This window comes from Andrographis paniculata, unplaced genomic scaffold, assembly GCF_009805555.1.
Source record: "Andrographis paniculata isolate CXL003 unplaced genomic scaffold, ASM980555v1 Contig76END, whole genome shotgun sequence".
NCBI classification, from domain to species: domain Eukaryota; kingdom Viridiplantae; phylum Streptophyta; class Magnoliopsida; order Lamiales; family Acanthaceae; genus Andrographis; species Andrographis paniculata.
The window spans coordinates 493033-514334 of NW_026137613.1; the positions used below are offsets into that span (position 1 = coordinate 493033).

The 21302-nt window shown below is 30.5% G+C and overlaps 3 protein-coding genes across 5 annotated transcripts; all 3 read left to right on the plus strand.

Moving 5' to 3' along the window:
* Positions 1-5347: 5347 nt before the first annotated feature.
* Positions 5348-8593, plus strand: LOC127266588 (lipase-like). Of its 2 annotated transcripts, none has more exons than XM_051296871.1 (11): positions 5348-5501; positions 5628-5699; positions 6036-6127; positions 6374-6439; positions 6546-6593; positions 6696-6763; positions 6952-7024; positions 7103-7264; positions 7622-7816; positions 8064-8152; positions 8227-8593. In XM_051296871.1, exons 2-11 carry the CDS (start codon positions 5630-5632, stop codon positions 8450-8452), a joined length of 1089 nt encoding a protein of 362 aa, XP_051152828.1. In that variant the 5' UTR covers positions 5348-5501; positions 5628-5629; the 3' UTR covers positions 8453-8593. The 2 variants fall into 2 exon arrangements, with proteins under 2 accessions (XP_051152828.1, XP_051152829.1); XM_051296872.1 differs by having other exon boundaries at positions 5362-5501; positions 5587-5699.
* LOC127266586 (UDP-glucosyltransferase 29-like) lies at positions 8345-11425 on the plus strand. Of its 2 annotated transcripts, none has more exons than XM_051296869.1 (3): positions 8345-8468; positions 9394-9878; positions 10130-11425. In XM_051296869.1, exons 2-3 carry the CDS (start codon positions 9465-9467, stop codon positions 11222-11224), a joined length of 1509 nt encoding a protein of 502 aa, XP_051152826.1. In that variant the 5' UTR covers positions 8345-8468; positions 9394-9464; the 3' UTR covers positions 11225-11425. The 2 variants fall into 2 exon arrangements, with proteins under 2 accessions (XP_051152826.1, XP_051152827.1); XM_051296870.1 differs by having other exon boundaries at positions 10151-11425.
* A 3937-nt stretch (positions 11426-15362) lies between these two features.
* On the plus strand, positions 15363-18486 carry LOC127266478 (CASP-like protein 1E1). Its single transcript, XM_051296738.1, has 2 exons — positions 15363-15538; positions 18022-18486. The coding sequence occupies exons 1-2, from the start codon at positions 15363-15365 to the stop codon at positions 18377-18379; spliced, it is 534 nt and encodes a 177-aa protein (XP_051152695.1). The 3' UTR covers positions 18380-18486.
* Positions 18487-21302: the final 2816 nt, after the last annotated feature.

The window sequence follows — 21302 nt, forward strand, 5'->3', positions numbered from 1 at the left end:
AAAAAAAAAAAAAAAAGTTACATGGTGGGTTGGAGCGAATTTTTTCTCCCCACCCTAAAAATAGAAGGAAATCTCTTCGAGTAGAGATGGTACGAGAAGGAGGAGGGTTCTTTTGCTTGATTTTGACTTTTGGTCAAAATAGAATTTTAGTTGTAAATAAATAAATAAATAAAATAGGACACGTGTCGTTACGTGTCGTTGATAACTTGAACCGATAAACGCCACGTCAGCTCCGATGACCCACATCTGTCCAGCCTGTTAATTCTGGTGCTTGAGGATTTTTTTTTTTTAAATAATAATAATAATAATTGGAAGACAATTTTCATATAGAGTTAAATTGTATTATTGTGTTTTTTTTATTATTAGATTTTAAATAAACTATTCATCTCAGTTTTTTCTCTCTAAAAAATATAAAATTAAATATCTATTTTCTATTTTTTATATTATACTAAAAATCAATTTTGCATTCAAAACATCACATCAACGTCTATTTATATCACATCATACAACTATTCAAATTCAAAATTTTTACAATTCAAATCCCAACTCAAAATCCAAACTCCCAAACAAACACACCCTAAGGATAATGTAGAAGATTAGAAAACAATTTACCATTTATTATAATTGATTTTACTAAGCAAAATGTATTAATACAATATATAATAAAATATATCAAACTATAATTGTTCCCTTAACTAATAAAAACAATTTTATATTTTACGGGACGGTTACAGTGCTGATTTGAAAGAATTAGAATCGAATCAGTATCTATAAAATATAAAAATATCACAAGTTTTATTAAAAATAACACGTATTGTTTGTTTATAATTACACGTGTGATGTACAAGTGTATGTCATATGCTGAAATCAACTGTTGCATATATTGTTAATTTATGTGTTTTGTTTGTATTATATTAATATAAATGATGTGTTGTCGCTAATATTACCGTGTGTTAAGAATTTTAATCCGTTCGAGGCCTAATTCGACAAGTTCCTCGAAAATAAAAATTAGTTGGCCTACTCCGTAGCCTCGCCTACCGGATCGGCCCAACTATTTAATTCTAACCCAATCCGTTTGTCCAAATTCATTTTACCCTAAACCCCCAGGTTGTTGGTTTTGTTATAATCGTAAATGAGTTTTGAGGCGGTTCGTTTTTCTTAAGAGAGATCTGCGAGATTCAGAACCGATTCGGAGAGTCAGGGCAAGAACCGAAGAGAGAGAAAGGGTGAGACCGAGAGTGAGAAAGGGGGGAGAATCAACGAGTGTTCTGGTGAGATTGATTGCCGATTCCGGTGGATGTCGAAGAGTCTTAGAGTGAAAGCCGGCTTCCACCTTGCGGTCATGATTACCTCGGTCATTCTTCGCACCATGGGGCTGAGCCGAACATCATCCGTCCCTTCGCTGGTGAGATAATATGAGTTGTTTCAGTGAAAGAAGAACCGATGTAAGAAAGCTGATCGGAGAACGGAGGTCGCACTCTGCTCGTCGCCGCCGCTATCCAGCCGCACCTTGCCGCCGTCCGCCGTCCGTCGTTGTCATCGGAGAAATTGGGATCGTCTTCCATCGATTGATCCATCAGTTGGAAACAGAATTGAACCTGAGCGTGAATGTGTCTTTGCTTAATTGTGCTTATTTTGCTATTGTTTAATTTTGACTTTATTTGAATTTTGTTTCCGTTATTAATTTATTTTCGCATTTTATATACGAGATTTGTTCGATAAATCTTAAGATTCAGGGTATAAATTCACAACACCGTATGCTATTCGCTAACTATTTACTTGTTGTTCAATACAGTGCTGAATTAGCCGCCGCAATATTTTATATGTTCATATGGTAAGTATATACTCGCTTCGTCAAATTTTAAAATATTATTTTTACCATTTTTGTCCGTCTCATTTTAAAGTATCTCTTTTTTATTTTAGAAAAATTAATCATACACTAATACTTAAATATTCTTCATTTTTATTTAAATTAAAAATATATCATCACACACATACAATTATTTTATACATAAAATCAAAGGCTAAGAATGTCAAAATTTCTTACACACTTCCACTAATCAATAAAATATTATTATTTCTTAATTTATTACAAAATAATTTGTAATTATTATTATTTTTGTTTAAATAGAAAATATATATTCCAATTTTAAGTATGTATGAATTCGCTACATATCACAAATATATCACACTTATACTTATTTACATCAATATGTTTATATTAACTTTACATATTATGAAAGTAAAACATTTTTTGTATACAAATTATTATAAACTATCATTAAAATATAATATTTATTAAACTCCCTGAAAAAATGAATGTATATTTTCTTTAATGGATACTTCTTCCATCCGAGTCAAAAGTAACGACAAAAAGTATAAATATGTTAGTATTTAGTTGATAGATATTTTTACTTTAAAATAATTTAAACGAATACCTTTTATTTTTGGACAAGTGGAAGTAGCAAAAAGAGTAGGATGGGGGAGCATAATATAAGTAAAAAAACTATTTCCTCGGTTCAGTTAAAATAGTCTATTTGGGTCTGGCACAAAATTTTAAAAATATTTCCTCCGCTTCACTTATCGTATTCATCTTTTTATTTTTATCTGTCTCATTTATTTTTTTTAAAAAAATTATACATTTTATTCTCATATTAAAATTTTAATATTTATATATATTTTTTAAATTTTTAATTGATTATCTTAATCTTAATATAAAATTATCTTTTATTATAAGAGATAATTACTTTTAATAATATATTTTTAATTATTTAGTAATTATATCCGTAATAAATTTTTGTATCTATAGTAAATGGAACAAGACGGAAGGACTAATATTTTATTAACATAAATAAAAAAAAAAAAAATTAGTCGGGAGTAGTTTTGGAAGTTTAGTAGTATTAATTAATGATGATCGAGGACACTTACAGTAGATAAGTATTGAATAAAGAATAATAATTAATATTAAAAATTATATTTTTTCAAAATTGGTAAACTTAAGGGACCTCAAAGAAAAATAGAAGAAATTTATACTCTCTCCGTCCCACATAATTTTTCCACTATTTTAATTTTCATCCATTTCACATAATTTGTATTTTTTTAAAAAAAATATAATTATATACTTTAATTATATTTTAAAATTCATAATATATAATTTTTTTAAAAATATTAAATTAAACTATTTAATCATCTTAATTTTAATATATAAATATTTTTATTAAACCATAATTACTTTTATTAATATATTTTTTTAATTATCTACTAATTATACAATAACTAAAACTCAATGCCTAAACTAAATGACACAAATTAGCTGGGACAACGGAAATATTATTTCTATAAATTAAATTAATAAAAAAAATAAAAAGTTTTTAATACACATTTATTTTATTTTTTTTGTTAAGAAAAAATTTAAGTATATCAATTAATTGAATCTATAGGACTTGAAATTGATCAGTTGCATATTATTAGGTCCGATACCAGATCAAACCTATACTATATCCAGATCAGATCATACGCAAATCGAGCCCAAACTATATTCCAAAATTATAGTCTGGGTTGTATTTGACACGATTTAAGGGACATTGATCTTATATTGGTGGTTGATAAAAAGTACGGATAAAATTATTTTTGCCCTTGTGAATGTATTAGTGTAAATAGTAGTGACAATTGTGTAATAATAATGAAAAAATAAATATAATTTTATAGTGATATGATTATTTATAAAAATAAGACAAAAATGATAAATATGAATATTGTATCAAAACGGAGGAAGTATATGATAAGACCCAATGGACCTAGACCCATAATATTGAATACATTTACAATTCTTAAACATTTAACATAAAATTAGACTTGGATCCGGATCAACATATATTATTTATATTTTTTATTTAAAAATATTATAGTTAAATTATACTAAAACATAAATAAATCAAAATAAAAATATTTAAATAGAGTTACAGTTAGTTTTTATTTATTTATTTATTTTTTTCATATAAAGGAGTGATATGTTAACGAGTGATATATTATTAATACATTAAATTTAGATCCGACAAGATTTGATTATGGTAGAAAATATTCAATTTATATCTGACTCAATGTCAAAATAATTGAATTCAACTCCAAAAAATAGGTAGAATTTCAAATCTATCCAACTCATGGTCATTCTTATACAAAATTATAATTAATTTACGAGAATTAAGAGCGTGTTTCTTTAGGGAGTTTGGGTTTATTTTTATTTGAATTTTTAGATGAATTTAAAATTTGATGTTTCTTTTGTATTTAGGTTCGGCTGAGATTTGAGGAGTTTTGATATAATTGATTTATTAGCAATAAATATTCCCTCCGTCTCGAAACTAAGTATCCATTTGCTTTTTACACGTAATTTTAGAAACATTACTATTATATTGAGATATAGTAGGAATAAAGTAGAAATGACTAAAATAACCTTATTAGTACGTGTGATATAAAGGTAATGACATTTGTGTAATATATTGTAAGTTGTAAGGGTACTTGTAATGTTAGGTAGAAAGTACAGGTAATAAAAAAGGAAATGGATACTTTGTTATGGGACGGACTAAAATAAAAAAATGGATACTTTGTTATGGGACTGAGGGAGTATAATAATATAAATATATATTAATTTGTATAATTTAATTATAAAGTATATTTTATTTACATATATATTTTTTTAAATTTTTATTTATTTATATTATAAAATATTTTATTTTTTACCAAATAGCATATATTTTATTAAATTATATATATATATTATAAAAATTTTAATTTATTTAAAAAAAAAAAAAACAGCTCCTGTCCCCCAAGCCATCCAGCCTAAATTTGGGCCGGATAATTTTATTATATCTAGGGTGTGTTTCTCGGGTCCATTAATAATTTTAAACTCCTTCTGTCTCAAAACACTATGCAATATTTTTAAATTAGAAAATAATTAATTATATTTAATCTATATCCGCACAATTTATCCCATCACATCATTCTAATAAATATATATATATATACTTCTCTCTCCATCACATCACCTAATTACTGTTTTTCATTTAAAATATCGTGCCCAACTTAAATATAGCAACGGAGGATCACCTAATTACTAATTATCCTACTTAATACTTAAATGTAGCACCTTATTTTTGGGAATTATAATAGTATTTTATTGATCCGGCCCAAACTCGGCCAGAAACACACCCTACATATAATAAAATAGAAAGAATAATGATTTAATATTATAATAGTATTTTATTTAATCGACTTCTAAAATCCAAACCAATTGACCATAAATAGTTAAATCTAAACTGAAGTTAAAAAATACAGAATATATATATATATATAGTAGTATTTTGTAATAAGAGTTCATTTTCTTCAGGCTAAAGTCTCTTGCCGTCCGAACAGAATGCTGTAACCGACGGCGTTATATAGGTCGTCGGAATATACCGCTGGAATCATCTTCCTGAAACTTCGAATTAATCCGGCGAATCGATTAGGTATGCTTCCATATGCTGATTTTTTCTTCTGTTCTTAAAATTATTGTATGTGTGATTGTTCCGAATCGGTGCTGTATTGATTCAGGACTTTGGACGACAGTAATTATTGTTTTTGCTTTCCTACAGTTATGGGGGCAAGGAATACTTTGATCGTTGGGATTGTATTATTATGTTCTCTTGCTCTTGCATCTGGTAGAGGTATGAATTTGTAGAAGTTTCTGGCTTTGATAATTTCTGAAGCTATTTCAATGGCGGTTAGGGTTCTTATTCCATGTTCAATTGATTTTATGAGCGAACATTTTATTTAGTCATCTATTACATTTATGGAGGCTTGTGTATTGCTGTATCAATTTTATGATTCAAAACCCCTCTTTGCTAATTCTTTAATGAAGCTCCATTGATTTTCAGTTTGATTCTTTCAAGGCTTTTCATCTTTAGTAATATGTTATAATATACTTATATTACTGGATTAGGATTACATGTTATATATGTTATAGTTTGATTCTAAAATTTACAGCACCGTTTTCCCTGCAGAATTAGAGCAGAACTTGAGTTACAAGAGTCAACAGCCGGAGGCCGGATATAATCCCAAGCTCGCAAGAATTTTGGTGCAATATGCATCAGCTGTGAGTTTTGGTTAAATTGTTTAATAGGATGAAGCTTCTTGTGTCAATATTCTGGAATATCGAACAAGTTCTTGCAATGAGAGAGGCATCCACTTGTATGTGGATGGGGACTTAGTAACTGGCTCGTTTTAGATTTACATTATTTATAAGTTAATTTTGATGTTTCACATATATGGTAGCACTGTTCCTGATAAACTCATTGACATAGTTGAGTGATTGCTGTTGTTCAATGCTTGAAATTTTTAGGTATATATGTCAGATTTGTCAGAGCTATTCACCTGGACCTGCTCGAGATGTGATGGTTTAACTGAGGTCAGGTGATACTGTGTCATGGCGCCAACATTGATGATGCTATATGAACTATACCAGTTCTTTCCTAATAGCAGGCTTTGATTTTGCTATGTGTTCTTGGATCCAGGGTTTTGAAGTAGTTGAGCTGATTGTTGACGTAAAACGCTGCCTACAGGTTTTTGAGATGTTATTCCAGGATTTTTTTTGTGGATTCTATTTCGATTATCAATTTTCTTGTCACAGGCCCTAATTTGGGATTATTGTTTGCCTGAGACAGGCATTTGTTGGTATTGCAGCCGACCTTAATGCCACTGTGATTGCCTTTCGGGGAACTCAAGAAAAAAGGTTCAATCCATCTTCGACATCTTCATAATTCACTACATTACCATTCATTATTTCACAAATAAAGATACACTACTATCTGATGTTCAATTAGTAATTTTTATTTTAAAAGAGATGAAGAACTACTATGATTATGTTTTGTGCTGTTGTCTCTGTCGGAATTTATTGTCTTCGTGTGTTTCTTATTGCAGTATACAAAATTGGGTGGAAGACTTGTACTGGAAGCAGCTTGATATTGATTACCCTGAAGTTGATGGCGCAATGGTGCGTGCACAAGCTCATATTATTTTCCACCCCAGAAAATATTGATATCGACATTCATGTGATCTCTCTTTTCTTCAGGTGCATCATGGCTTCTATTCAGCTTACCATAACACGTCATTACGACCTGTAATTGTCAGTGCTGTTCAGAAAATAAAGAAGTTGTATGGGAATGGTAAAATTATGGTAACTGGGCACTCAATGGGCGGAGCAATGGCAGCTTTTTGTGGCCTTGATCTTCGGGTAATTGTCTAAAATGAAATTTGAGTCATTTGGCTTAACACGTATATGTGTGTGTATATGTATTTGGTTCTGTCTCTCTTTACTAGAAGAGCTCTTTCCTTTTCGAGTCAATCTAAAATCTTCCAATGTTTCTGACAATTGCCTGTTCAATCGATGTTAATGAATAAGGAACTCAAGCATATTGTTTTAGGTGTAAACAATTTTGGGTGTTTGGGTTTTGATTTTGGTATCTGATTTATATGTTTGGCATTTTTTGCGTGTTCATGTCCATCGAAACTCTGGATGTGAACCAATCATTTACTAATATTTATTGATCTGTATTTAAGTTTTTCACTGGAATCCTTACCCGATTCTCAGATCAACCTCAAGGAGCAGGACGTTCAGGTTATGACATTTGGGCAACCGAGAATCGGCAATGCTGCTTTCGCTACTTACTACAGCCAGATGGTCCCAAATACCATTCGTGTCACAAATGGACATGATATTGTGCCTCATTTGCCGCCTTATTACCACTATTTTCCCCAAAAGACATACCGCCATTTCCCAAGGGAGGTAATGATTTTATTTTTTACATGCATCTGTCTATTTAATTTTAATTCAAGCACCATGCTCGTTGTCCTTAACCAGACCTAATCGATTATTCAATCATTCCATTTTAGTCTTCGACACAGGACTTACTCTGTATATCCCATGATCTCTTTGATGTAATTATGTCTAAACTATGCTGATAGTATTAGTCACTTTTTTTTTTCGACGAATCTGTTTATTTACTTTTACATATAAGATCCTCATCTTGTAGGTCTGGCTTTACAATGTTGGATTTGGTAGTTTGATATACACAGTTGAGAAGGTTTGTGATGGTTCGGGCGAAGACCCGACTTGTAGCAGGTAAAAATTTTTGGCGATCTTTTTTGGGTCTAAACTATGGCGAAAATTTAAATTTAACAATAAAAGCGTTGCAGATCAGTGAGAGGGAACAGCATCGTCGATCACTTGAAATACTACGATGTTAAAATGGGATGCGATGCGTCGAGCGAATGCAAGATCATCATGGATGAACATCTGGTTGGTTACAGCCGAATAGATTCCAACGGCAATCTTGTCTTGTCCCGCGATCCGTTGTCGTCGACGACTAACTATTTGAAACTGAATTCGGATCAGAACCATGCCGATCTTCACCAAAATTGAGCAGAAGACTGAGCAAGTAAGGTTTCCTGTTCCATTGTTCATTCAAATATTTTCTTGATTTATTTATGTATATATGTGTGCTGTGGATATTAATCATCTTATTCATATTCATCTAATTTGATATTACAATGTTATGAATGACTGCTTATCTTAATTCTGTGGAAGTTGTAATCCTAAATTATAACACCAAATAGTTTGTGCTTAATGGTAAAAATCATTAGGACCTAAATGCAATAAGGAAAAGATGGTTATAAATTACATTTGATATTTATATTTAATAATTATTTTGATAACATAATTTGAAACACAAAATAAAAGTATACAAGTTGAAACTAATCATGTTGCCTTTTGTATAAACTATTAATATATACTTTTATATTGAAATTAAATTATACGATCTAATTTACCTTTCATGTGTTAGTTTTTAATATTAATTAATATTTAAAATTTAATATAAATTATAAAAAATTATAAAGATATTTTAATTAAAATCTTATAATAATAATAATAATGATAATAATAATAATAATAATAGAAGGACGTTTCAATATGTAAATGATAATTGTCATTTAAACTAATTTGTTCTCTTAGGTAATTATATATCGTTTTCTTTAACAAATTAAACGAAGAAAAAGGAAAAAGAAAAGGAACCTTTTCTTAAATATAAACGATGTTGTCTGTTTGTTTGTCGTGTAGCTTTTTTGCATTAATTATTAAAAAGTAGTATAGTATTCAATTTCAAATCAAGTCAGGGAGAATCTTTTTAAAAAATTATTTCACAAAATAAATGTTTAATTAATTCTGAAATTCTTCAATTAAACTTCCAAAAAGTATTTTTTTAATACTCCCTTTCTGCCAAGAGTACTAAGAATATTTTTGCACGTAAATATAAATTAAAATAAAAAAATTTAAGACAAATGCCTAATTATATATATATACAGATATAATCGAGATCAGAGTTTGTCTCCTCCAATACCCCAAACCATTCTTCTTCACATATATCCATCCATCCATGGAGTCGTCGTCGTCTTCTTCACAGAAATCATCTTCTCTGCGAATCCTAATGTTCCCATGGCTGGCTCACGGACACATATTTCCCTACCTCGAACTCTCCAAACGCCTCCTCAATTACAAAATAAGAAATTCATCATCATTCGACATCCACTTATGCTCCACGCCCATTAATTTCACCTCAATCAACCATTTCCTGCAAGCCCACAATCTCCAGAACTCCATTAACCTCATCGAGCTTCACCTGCAGCAGCAGCAACAACAATCTGCAGACAATAGTATTGATCAACTAATTCCTCCCCATTACCACACCACCAAGAATCTCCCACCCAATCTCATTCTACCCTTAATCAAAGCCTTCCAGACTGCCAAAACCAGCTTTTCGCACATCCTCGACACTCTAAACCCTAATCTGGTAATCTTTAATTTCTATTACTATTTGTGTTTTCTTATGGTTGAGTTTGGCAAATTAAATTGGTTTGAGTTTCGTATTAACATAATACTACTCCCTCTTCCTCCGTCACATTAAAATATTTAACTATCTATCTAAAATAATAAATATTTTTTTAATTTACACTGTATTTCGAAAAAGTGTTATTATTTTTATATTATTACACAATGCTAATAATAGGATATTTTTGTCATTTTCTCTAATGTACTTAACAGGTAATATTCGATGTTTTCCAGCCATGGGCGGCCACGACTGCTTCCTCAAAAGGCATCCCAGCCGTCCATTTCTCCGTCGTCGGAGCAGCCACAAGATCCTATCTTCACCACCGCTACTCCCGCCACGACGACAATTTCCCATTCCCAGAGCTCTGTCTGGACAATTTCGAGAGGCAAACCCTCGATCACGCCGTCGAATTCCTTCGCAAAAATGTCTTCGGACACGATCAAGATGTCTACTTTCTCAACTACAAGCTGTCCACTGAATTCGCTTTGCTGAAGACCACTGAAGCTTTCGAAGGTAAATATCTAACCTACGCTTCTTCTGCCCTCGACAAGAAGTTACTACCCGTTGGGCCCCTCGTCACACCCCCCAAATATGACGTCATCGAGAACAGCAAGAATTCAGACATAATCCGATGGCTGAGCAAGAAAGAAGAACATTCGACAGTTTACATTTCATTCGGGAGCGAACACAGATTGTCGAAGCAAGAAATCGAGGAAATAGCAAAAGGGCTTTTGGTTTGCGAGGCTAATTTCATATGGGTTTTAAGATTACTGCCGCCATTGATGGAAGATGATGAGAAACAGGAAACCCTAATTGAAGAATTGTCACTTCCAGAAGGGTTTCTTGATAGGGTTTCGGACAGAGGGTTAGTGGTGACAGATTGGGCCCCACAGGCAGAAGTTTTAGGGCATTCGAGCATCGGGGCGTTCTTGAGTCACTGTGGGTGGAGTTCTGTGATGGAAAGTTTGTATTTTGGAGTTCCGATTGTGGGGATGCCAATGGCGATTAATATGTTTGTTGATGCAAGAATGATGGTGGATAATGGGGTTTGTCTGAGGGTTAATTATGTGTCTGGTTCGAGGAAGGAAGAAGAAGATGATGATGATGATGATGATGATGATGTTAATGGTATTATTTGGTATAGAGGGGAAGATATTGGGGAGGCCATTGGAGAAGCGATTGTGGGGAAGTTAGGGGAGAAGATGAGGAAGAGAGTTGCAGAGTTGAGGTTGAAGATGCAGATGGAGGAGGAAGAAGCCATTGCTGTGGTGGCCAATCACCTATGCCAGATCTGCACCAGGAATTAAATCATTAATTAAAACAAAATTATTATTATTATTATTATTATTATTTTTTTTTTTCCCACGAGTTTGGAAAAAAATTGGTTTGAGGTTGGTATGAAAAAATGTTTGATGGCATATTTTGTGATCGGAAAAAATATATTTTTTTCGAAAAACGCAAAGTAGAAATAATAAAATTTGGAGAAACTTGGCTAAAGAAACATACCATAGAGTTATATCTCGCACCATATTTCTTTTGTTTCGGCTATGGTGTCTATTTTATCGTAAGACGTATGAATTTAAAAAAGATATATTCTCTCCGTCAGCAAAAATTAGAACGTTTAGATCCGACACGAGGATTAAAAAAATAAATATTTTATTAAAAAAATGATAAAAATAAAAAAAAAAAATAGTTTGAGGTATTTTTGGAAAAAGTAAGTTAGAAATTTAAAAAGTGAAGACATTTGTTGTAAATAAGTGTTGGATGGAGGATAATAGTTAAACGTTGATTTGTTGACTTTGCCAAATTAGTAATGTGGTAAATTTAGTAGACAGACTAAAAAAGAAAATGAGAGTAAATTTGACAAAGAATAGTAATTAATAAGAATATATTAGTAAAAATAATTATACGTATAATATATATAAATATAAATTAAAATTAAAATAAATAATTAATTTAAAAAATTTAAATTGAATTTAAAATGAATAATTCTTTTCAAATATAATGACAAAATAAGTGGATACAGGAAATAGAAAAATGAATATGGTAAGTGAGATGAAAGACTATTATTTATAGATTGCAAGGTTCAATCGCATTTTAGAAATTAATGTACAAAATTTTCTAAAATTGCAAGACTCACATGTATTTTTAAAAAAATTGTATAGAATTACACAAATTTTATATAAGTAAAATATTTTAAATAAATTTTTTGAATAAAATAAATAAATAAATAATGGATTAATTTTTCGTTTTATAATTTTTGGGAGACAAATTGTTATCTTATTTTTATAAAAATAAAAAAAATGATTTAATCAGTTATTTATTTATTTATTTTATTTAAAAACTTATTTAAAATATTTTACACTTTTTATTTACATATAAAACTTGTACAATTTAGGTATTTATTTAAAACCAAATATCAATTTTGAAAAAAAAAAAAAGTTTCATACAAACTTTATATTAACATAAGGAGTTTCACGTAATGAATAAAACACAGATGTTTTATGCAATTTTTTTTTTTAAAAAAAAGACAATAAGTTGTTTTTTTTTTTTATTTATTATTATTATTATTTTTTTTTTAACTAAGAATAAAGTAAATAGATTGTCTATTGGGCCCATTAATACAACTATACATTGAAATGGGCTCTATTTTAAAGTTTGGGTTTTGATTGGCGCTCCTTATAGTCTTGCCTAGGGTGGGCCTGGTGGCTTGGCTATAAATGGGATTTTAAATATATATTCTTTATGCTATTTAGAATATAAATATTTATTTTTATATTAATATTAATAAATATTATTTTACTCTTATGATGTATAAAACTCTAAATGTAAGAATATTTTTAATATATAATGAATCTATACATATTTATAAAAAAAAATGAAATAAATATTTTAAGTTTGAATAATAAAAAATGACAATATATATTTTAAGCCGATGGAAGGACTATTATATAAATTAATAATTATTGTAAATTTGGCCTTTGGTTGATCTTGTCGGGTACTTTTAGATGTGAGCATTCAGATTTTCGGTTCGGATTTTATCAAATCTGAACCGATTTGAAAATTCGAATCGAACCGAAATAATCAAAATCTGAAAATTCAAAATTCGAACTAAAAAATTCGAATCAAACCGAAAAATTCGAAATTCTAAATATTTTTAATTTGTAAATTTCTTCTATATTTTATTATTATTTTATAATATTAAATATATATAATATATAAAAGTAAATATATTAAAATATAATTAATAATTTTGAGTTTTTTTATATTAAAATATAATATTTTCTAATAAAATATTAAATATATATAATAAAAAATATATTAAAATATTATATTTCGGATTTCGGATTGGTTCGAATTTTAAGTATACCGATCCGATCCGATTCGAAAATCCGAAATTTGTCAAAAATTCAATCCGAACCAATTCGAAAATCCGAACCAAATTTTAAATTTCGGTTTGGTTTGGATCAAATTTTCGGATTTTGGATATTTTGTTCACCCCTAGTATTTTTGGCATTTTATTGGCTCATCCAAATTGTGATGTTTTTAAACAAAAATATAAAATTGCATGGTAATAATGCATTTTTATTGAAACTGCAAGAATTTTTTGATTGGATTAATTTAAAATTATTATTATTCTGTGACATCATAAGTGTGAGTCAAGTCTATAACATGTACTATTCAGCAATTGCACTAAATGTAATGGGTTAATGTTGCAATTTTGATTATAAACTATAATATATATATATATAATTAAATTAAATTCAAAGTGTCATTAAATTAGCACAAATAAGTGGTTTAATTTTTTAAAGAAATTAAAATGGGGGCCCTGATCCAATGAAGACTTTTGTCTCAAGAGCAAATTAAAGTTAAGTGCATAATAAGTCTATATTAGACAATCTAAACCATATGAAACAACCCTAACAATTATTTTGGTTTGTAATCATTAATTCAATAATAGCCCTTATTATTTTGGTTGTTTGAGAATTCTAAATATTTTAATGTAAGATAAATATCACATTGAAGGCGACGGTTAATCTGCTAATTTGATCAGCATGAGTCGAGTTTTGAACTCATAATTTTACACTCACAAAAACGAAATATGTGTTATATATTAATATATATATATATATTAATTATTGAATTATACTGAATTTGACACAATCAACACGAGAGCCAAAGCGCGCATAATTAATTATGTAAAGTTTGTGAAAATATTTAGGAAATATGGGATCAAATTGCCCACACATACATACTTCCTATGAATTTGTTTCTATAACTTCATAGATGTCTTTTTCTTTTTCTCTATCTATATACATGTACTATATTATCCAAGAAATATCTTTATATTTCAAGAAAATAAGTGTGTTTGTTTAAGGGTTTGGATTTTGAGTTGAGATTTGAATAGTAAAAATTTTGAATTTGAATAATTGTATGATATGATATAAATATGTGTTGATGTGATATTTTACATGTAAAATTAATTTTTAGTGTAATATAAAAAATAAAAAATAGATGTTGATTCGATGTTTTCGGAAAAAAAAATGAGATGAACAGTGTATTTAAAAGCATTGAATTTGAAATCTATAGAATCACACATGGATTTCAAATGCACTCATCTTGATATTTCAAATTGAATACTATTCAATGCTATGTTATTACAAATACTTAAATAAATGATATACCAAGTAGACAATACATAAATAACAATATATGGTAATATAATATACAATTATATATATATATATATCTTACAATATATGATAATACAACATACACCATAATATACTATCAATTTTCTAGACAATAAATATAATTATACAGTACAGTACAATATATAAGCTATTTCTATAACACATCATTATATTATTTGTCTTGTATTTGAACGTATATTGCTTGAAATTAATGTATTTACTCGATCAAATTAGCATAGTGGCATTTAATAAAATAAAAAATGGTTTTAAATCATGAATATTTCAAATACGAGGTATCCTAGTACATTTATTTAACATCGGCAATTAAATTCAATTTGTTTGTCAAATCAATTTATTTTTGACACAATTTATATATATTCTATACGTTACATAATTATGCATAATCTTTTAATTAATACTAAAAAATTAATAAACGATTATAATTAATTAATTAATTATCTCCCAACCTCACCCTACGTAATAATTCCTACACTCATTATTATTATTATTATTATTATTGGATTGAATTAAATTGAATGTGTATGTAACTCCACCTATATATATACACATTTTTATTACACTAGTCAAACAAATTAATCATTGACCAGATTAATTAATTAATTAATTAATTAATTAATTTAATTTCCATTAACAGTTATATATACATATGTGTGTGAGAAATTAAATACGTATGTATGTTGTGATCGTACATCATCGTATCATCAGGAAATTACTTAATTAATTAATTAAAATGATCACAGCATGTGATTTTGTTTTTAGGGTTCTGGCGGTGCTGCTCTGCGTGGCGGCGGCGGTGGTGATCGGCGTCGACAGGGAGACGACGGAGGTCGACATCGCCGTCGTCCCCGGCTTCCCCGGTTTCAGTTTTCCGTTCTCTGCAAAGTGGCATTATTTGTCTGCTCTTTTGTAAGTATACATGTCATTTTAATTTTATTTCAATAATAATTTAAATATAAATTGCTTTGTTTAGATAGAGGTTTTTGAAAATTTTTGAAATTTTAAAAATTTTAAGAATAAAAATAAAAAATTACTATTTGATTTGATGATATATGAGAGTAAAAATGTATTTAATGTGATACTACCTCCGTTCCAAAAGTATAATCTTATTCTATTGGGTACGAGATTTAAGAAATATTGATATTATATTCGTAGCGGATAAAAAGTAAGAATAAATAATTTTTTTGCCCTTGTGATTATATTAGTGTAAAAAGTAGTAGGAATTGTGTAATAATAATGAAAAAGTAGGGATAATTTTACAGTGATATGATTATTTATGGAAATGAGTCTATTGTTTTGAGATAGAAAAAAAATGGTAAACTAGACTATTGTATTTGGACGAATTGAGTATTTTTAAAAATAAATAGTGCTAAATGAGTGAAAGTGTGTTACGTAAATAAAGCCAATATATATATATATTTATGTAAATTGGTAAAAGTTGAATAATATGTATGTATATATTTAGAGAAATACACTTGCCAAAGAAATTTTTTTTTTCTTGATTTTTGTTTTTAATTTATTTCTTAACATATGTATATATTAATGTGTTTGTTCGAGGGTTTTGATTTTAAGCTGAAATAATTGTATAATGTGATGTTTTGAATATAAAATTGATTTTTTAGTATAATATAAAAAGTAAAAAAAAATAAAAATTAAGTATTTGATTTGATATTTTTGAGATAAAATTTTGTTATGAATAGTAACAATTTGAAAAATTTGCCAAATGAATACATTTTGATTTTTTTAGTTCATTACTTATTTTCCATTCATATATATATAATATTATATCAAATACTTTAGAGTACTTTCTTAATTTTTTATTCCTTACAATAAGAACATGTAAAATTATAAATACTAAACAAATATATTTGTTGGGTTTACTTGGATGTGTGCTTTTAATTTTTTTTAATTTTTTTTTATATACTATTTAACCATGTGATTTTTCACAAAAGTATAATACTTCTTATTTTATAAAATATCATATTCAAATTAATACTAAATAAACAAACAAACTCCACAAAACACACCCTTTAGATTTGCTTTATTTTATTTTTAATGTGAAAATATTTGTAAAAATAAATATGAATATAATATTTGGTTTGTGTATGCATTTACATTTTTATATCGTGCTTACATTTTTTGTTAAACAATAATAGTGACGATACTTGGTAAATTAAATAAAAATAATAATTACAAAAGAAAATACAATTTTTTTGACATTTTTAAATATAATAATGAAGTAAAACAAAAAAAAATAAAAAATTGACTGATGAAAAAAGTACGTCTCTATAAATATAATGAAGATTGAATATAATAATAATAATAATATAATTATATTATTATTATTATGATTTAAAAGTCTCTTCAATTATAGCAAAAGACTAAAAAGTGATCATATCTAAATATCAAAATACTCACAATTTTTACAAAAATATTTATTACTAAATACTCCCTCCGTCCCACATTGGAAGTATGTATTACTGTAAATACGAAAATTTAGGATAAGTATAATTATTAGATAATTAATAATGTATTAGTAAAAACAATTATCCTATAATATAAATAATTATAAATTAAAATTAAGATAACTAATTAGTTTAATTAAAATTAAAAAATATTAAACTAATAAATTTAAAATGAAATTAAGATCAGTAATTATTTTCCAAAAAATGAAAGTGACATAAGATGTGAGACGGACAGAAACGAGACGGAGGAAGTATCAAAATACTCACAATCTTTACAAAAATATTCATTATTTTTTATATTATAAAAATAAAAATATCAAAATCTCCGTCCATCGCCAATTTATCTATTTGCATTTAGCATTATTGTTTTTAACATTACAAATATTCTTATATTTGTATAAGTTTTTTTTACAAATGTCAGTGCATTAGTATTATAAGACACCAATATAAGTATTTTTGTCATTTTTTTTTAATTTATACTATATTTTGATATAATAATTAATATTCAAATATTAACATGTAAAAAATAAATAAATAGATTGACGGTGAACGGAGGTAGTATTATTTTTTAATTCATGGTGAATATTTGTCAGCTATTTTTTGGTGGCAAACGCCTTAGCATCTGGGTACGCCATCATCTCGGCCATTACCGTGTTAGAATATTTGAGGATTGAATAATAAAAAATAAATTCGAAACAAAAATAGCTTCATATGTACTTTTTTTTACCATTTTCATACGTCTTATTAAAAAAACTCTCTTTTTAGTTATAGTCAAAGTAATCATATCTAAATACCAAAATACTCATAATTTTTACAAAAATATCCATTTCCTTTATATTTTAAAGACAAAAACATCAAATTTATCTTCCATATTTTCATTAATCAATAAAATACTTCTTAATTTACTGAATGTCGAATATTTTCCAGCTATTTTTTGGTGGCGAACGCGTTAGCATCCGGGTACGCCATCATCTCGGCCATCGTCGTGTTAATCAATAGAGGTCGTAACAAGGGAGTTGTGGCAGCCGTCGTGGTTTTCGACGTAGCCGTCGTGGCGATCCTCTTCTCCAGCCTCGGCGCAACCGTGGCCGTTGGATTGATCGCCTATCAAGGGGTCGAGCGCCTCGGCTGGGAGGAGGTCTGCACCGTCTACAACCGTTTCTGCCACCAAGGGGGCGCTGCCGTCGGCCTATCTAGCGCCGCCTGCGTTGCTTTTGTCATCGTCGCGCTCGTCGGAGTTTTTACCCTTCAAAGAACGGCCGGCGCCGGCGCCGGCGCCGGATAATTGAATTCTAAAGATGTACGGCTAGATTTCGTCTCTCCATTTTTATTTATTGTTTGTGTTGTATTCATGTATTGAGGACAATAATAATCATGTTGTAGTGATTGATGACTCCAAAATTTAGCATATTCTTAGCTTGACAAAAATGTGTATTACTCGAATTTCTGCATAAAAACCATCAAAATAATTCGTAATCGGCATACAATATTGATTTATATCACTAGGCATGATCCAGAATTCGTTGTTGAGATTATTAACGATTTTCGCCTTCTTAAGCGGTAATCTGAAACCAGAAAAGCTAAGTCAGACGCCGCAAGCGACAGCCACCTTCGCTCGCAAGCGCCCAGAGCACACCTTGGAAATACTAAGGCATGAGAGGCAAGCGGCCACCGTCACAGCCCGCAAGCGATAACCTCTCCCGCTTGCAAGCGACAGTCCAGATACCCACCGCTGCAGACTATCACCAGATTTCAACTAAGTACTTCAGCTGCAGCGGGACAGCCATTCAAATTCTAGCCAGCACAAGCGAGTCAAGCTGCGCTGATGCCCTCCAGCTCCCCAACAAGCGAGGAAAATCTATGCCCTTAACCTTCAACGCAAGCGAAGCGAGCACCCTGGGAGTTATGGCCAGCAACTGCTTCAACAGAATAACTACCAGCAATTGCCTAACTGCCCAGCGGTTAGAACTGCCTAACAGCTACTTGCAACCGTCTCTTTACACCTGCTATAAATAGGGTCAGATATCTTTATGTAAAGAATCGAATTTTTGGATTTCTACATACTTAGCATTCGTCGTCTTCCTGTTTCAGAGAGCTCCAACCCTGTAAGGGAGTTCTCCACATGAATGGCCAAGGGAGTAGGGGTCTTCCCTCTCCCTTGGCCACGTCTTTACTGCTTTCTTAGATTAGATTACTGCTTTCATTTACAGCTTTGTAGTTCTAATCTTTCACGCTTTCATAGTATATAAAGAAATATCATTTACTTCTTCAAACAAAATTCTTTCACACTTTTCCATATTTATATAAATCAAGTTTAGAGATTTTCATTTCACTGGTATAGAACGAGAGAAGAATTTATTATCTAAGCCTTGTTATGCGCCAAAAGCGGTCTCAAGGTAGTTCAATGCAGTTAAGTACGTGGGAGCCTTGTCGACCTGCTTAACTGCTGTGCTAAATTCGATTTTGATTAAATAGTAGTAACATCAGGGGGTAAAGCCACTAATGAGGCAGAAATTGGGAAAATTAACAGGACATAGACAGTGTCTATTAGGTCGCAGAAATTCCTAGTGACAGTAGGGTTTCTTTCTTATAATGTCTTAATTCTGGGTGTCATTGAAGTCTTGTTGTAAATCCCCCAGGCCAAAAATACCAGTGTGATAAATTCTTTAAAATTTAGTTTATATAATTACAACACATTTCTCCCATCATTTCCATAATATACATATACTCTTCCGATAACACACTTACATCATTCGCTCACTACATCCAGGGAATCCTATCAATTTAGTAACGCACAGATCAGATACAACACCTCTCCTTCACTCTAATTCGCTCATATACATATATATATATATATAATGTGCCGCTCACTCATGCCCCGATCCTCTGGTAACCGCGATTCATCCATGCCCCGATCATCTGGTCCTCACTTCCGCTCATGTCCCGATCATCTGGTTACCAGAGGCACTCCATCTCTCGCTTTCGCTTCGCTCGTTTCCGCTCACCTCATCTTTACTGCTTTATTTACCGCTTTCAGTAGTTAAATTTCGGATCCGCTGCAAGCGGATTCTTTCTTGTATCTTTCGTCGTTTTCTCCAAGATTTTCACCGTTGAAATTCATGACTTAAAATCCTTGTGTTCGACCTGGAAACTCACCAGTAAAAAGAGTATAAATAATTATGATAACTACTCAAGGTCTACAACTACACAAAATTGCTATATCTGATCGTTTCCCTATAAAATTCTACTCATCGATTTTCAAATGAAATTCCCCGTGGATTTGTATGCAATTTGCAATAACACAAATTTTTAGCTATCGGTGATATATATATATATTAGTGTGGTTTTATTTTTATTTTTTTCAAATGAATTTTTATAGGTGTTGATGTAGTTTTTCAACAAACAAAAAGTAAAATTCGAAAATAGAAATTTATCTTCGAACTTGATTAATTAGTGCATGAGATTAGGAATCTCTAAACACTATACAGATACATAAATAAAAACTAGAAAATAAAAGACTGGAATTTAAAGTGGTGATCCCCGAATCTCTTGACTTTGATGTCGTTTGAAAATGATTGAAGATGATTGTCAGTTGTTGATCCAAATCCTTAAATATTCTTTGAAAAGACGTTTTGGAACCATCGCCAGCAACCGCCGTCAACCGCCCAAGACGAAACGTTTTGAAACGTCATCTGGTCGGTTACATCAACCGCCTCGCCAACCGCATAACCCGTCCGACCAAATCAGAGACTAACTGGTTGCTAGACCAAACGACTCCTTGGTCGCCTCATCAAACGACCACCCTCTGGTCTTTCCAGATGATTCAATGGTCGCCCCAACCAAACGACTTGTTGGTCCGACCGCAGATCTTCCGACTTGTTGGTCCAGCCGCAAACCTCCCGACCTGTAGACCATCCGACCTGCAGACTTTTTCGACCTATGGACCATCCGACCCGCTAACCAACCGACCTGCCTATCCGACCGCAGACCTTCCGACCTGCCTATCCGACCGAGGACCAACCGACTTGCCTATCCGACCGCAGACCTTCCGACCTGTCTATCCGACCGAGGACCAACCGACCTGCCTATCCGATCGAGGACCAACCAACCGGACCAACCGACTGAGGATCAACCGACCTGCCTATCCGACCGCAGACCTTCCGACCTGCCTATCCGACCGAGGACCAACCGACTTGCTTATCCGACCG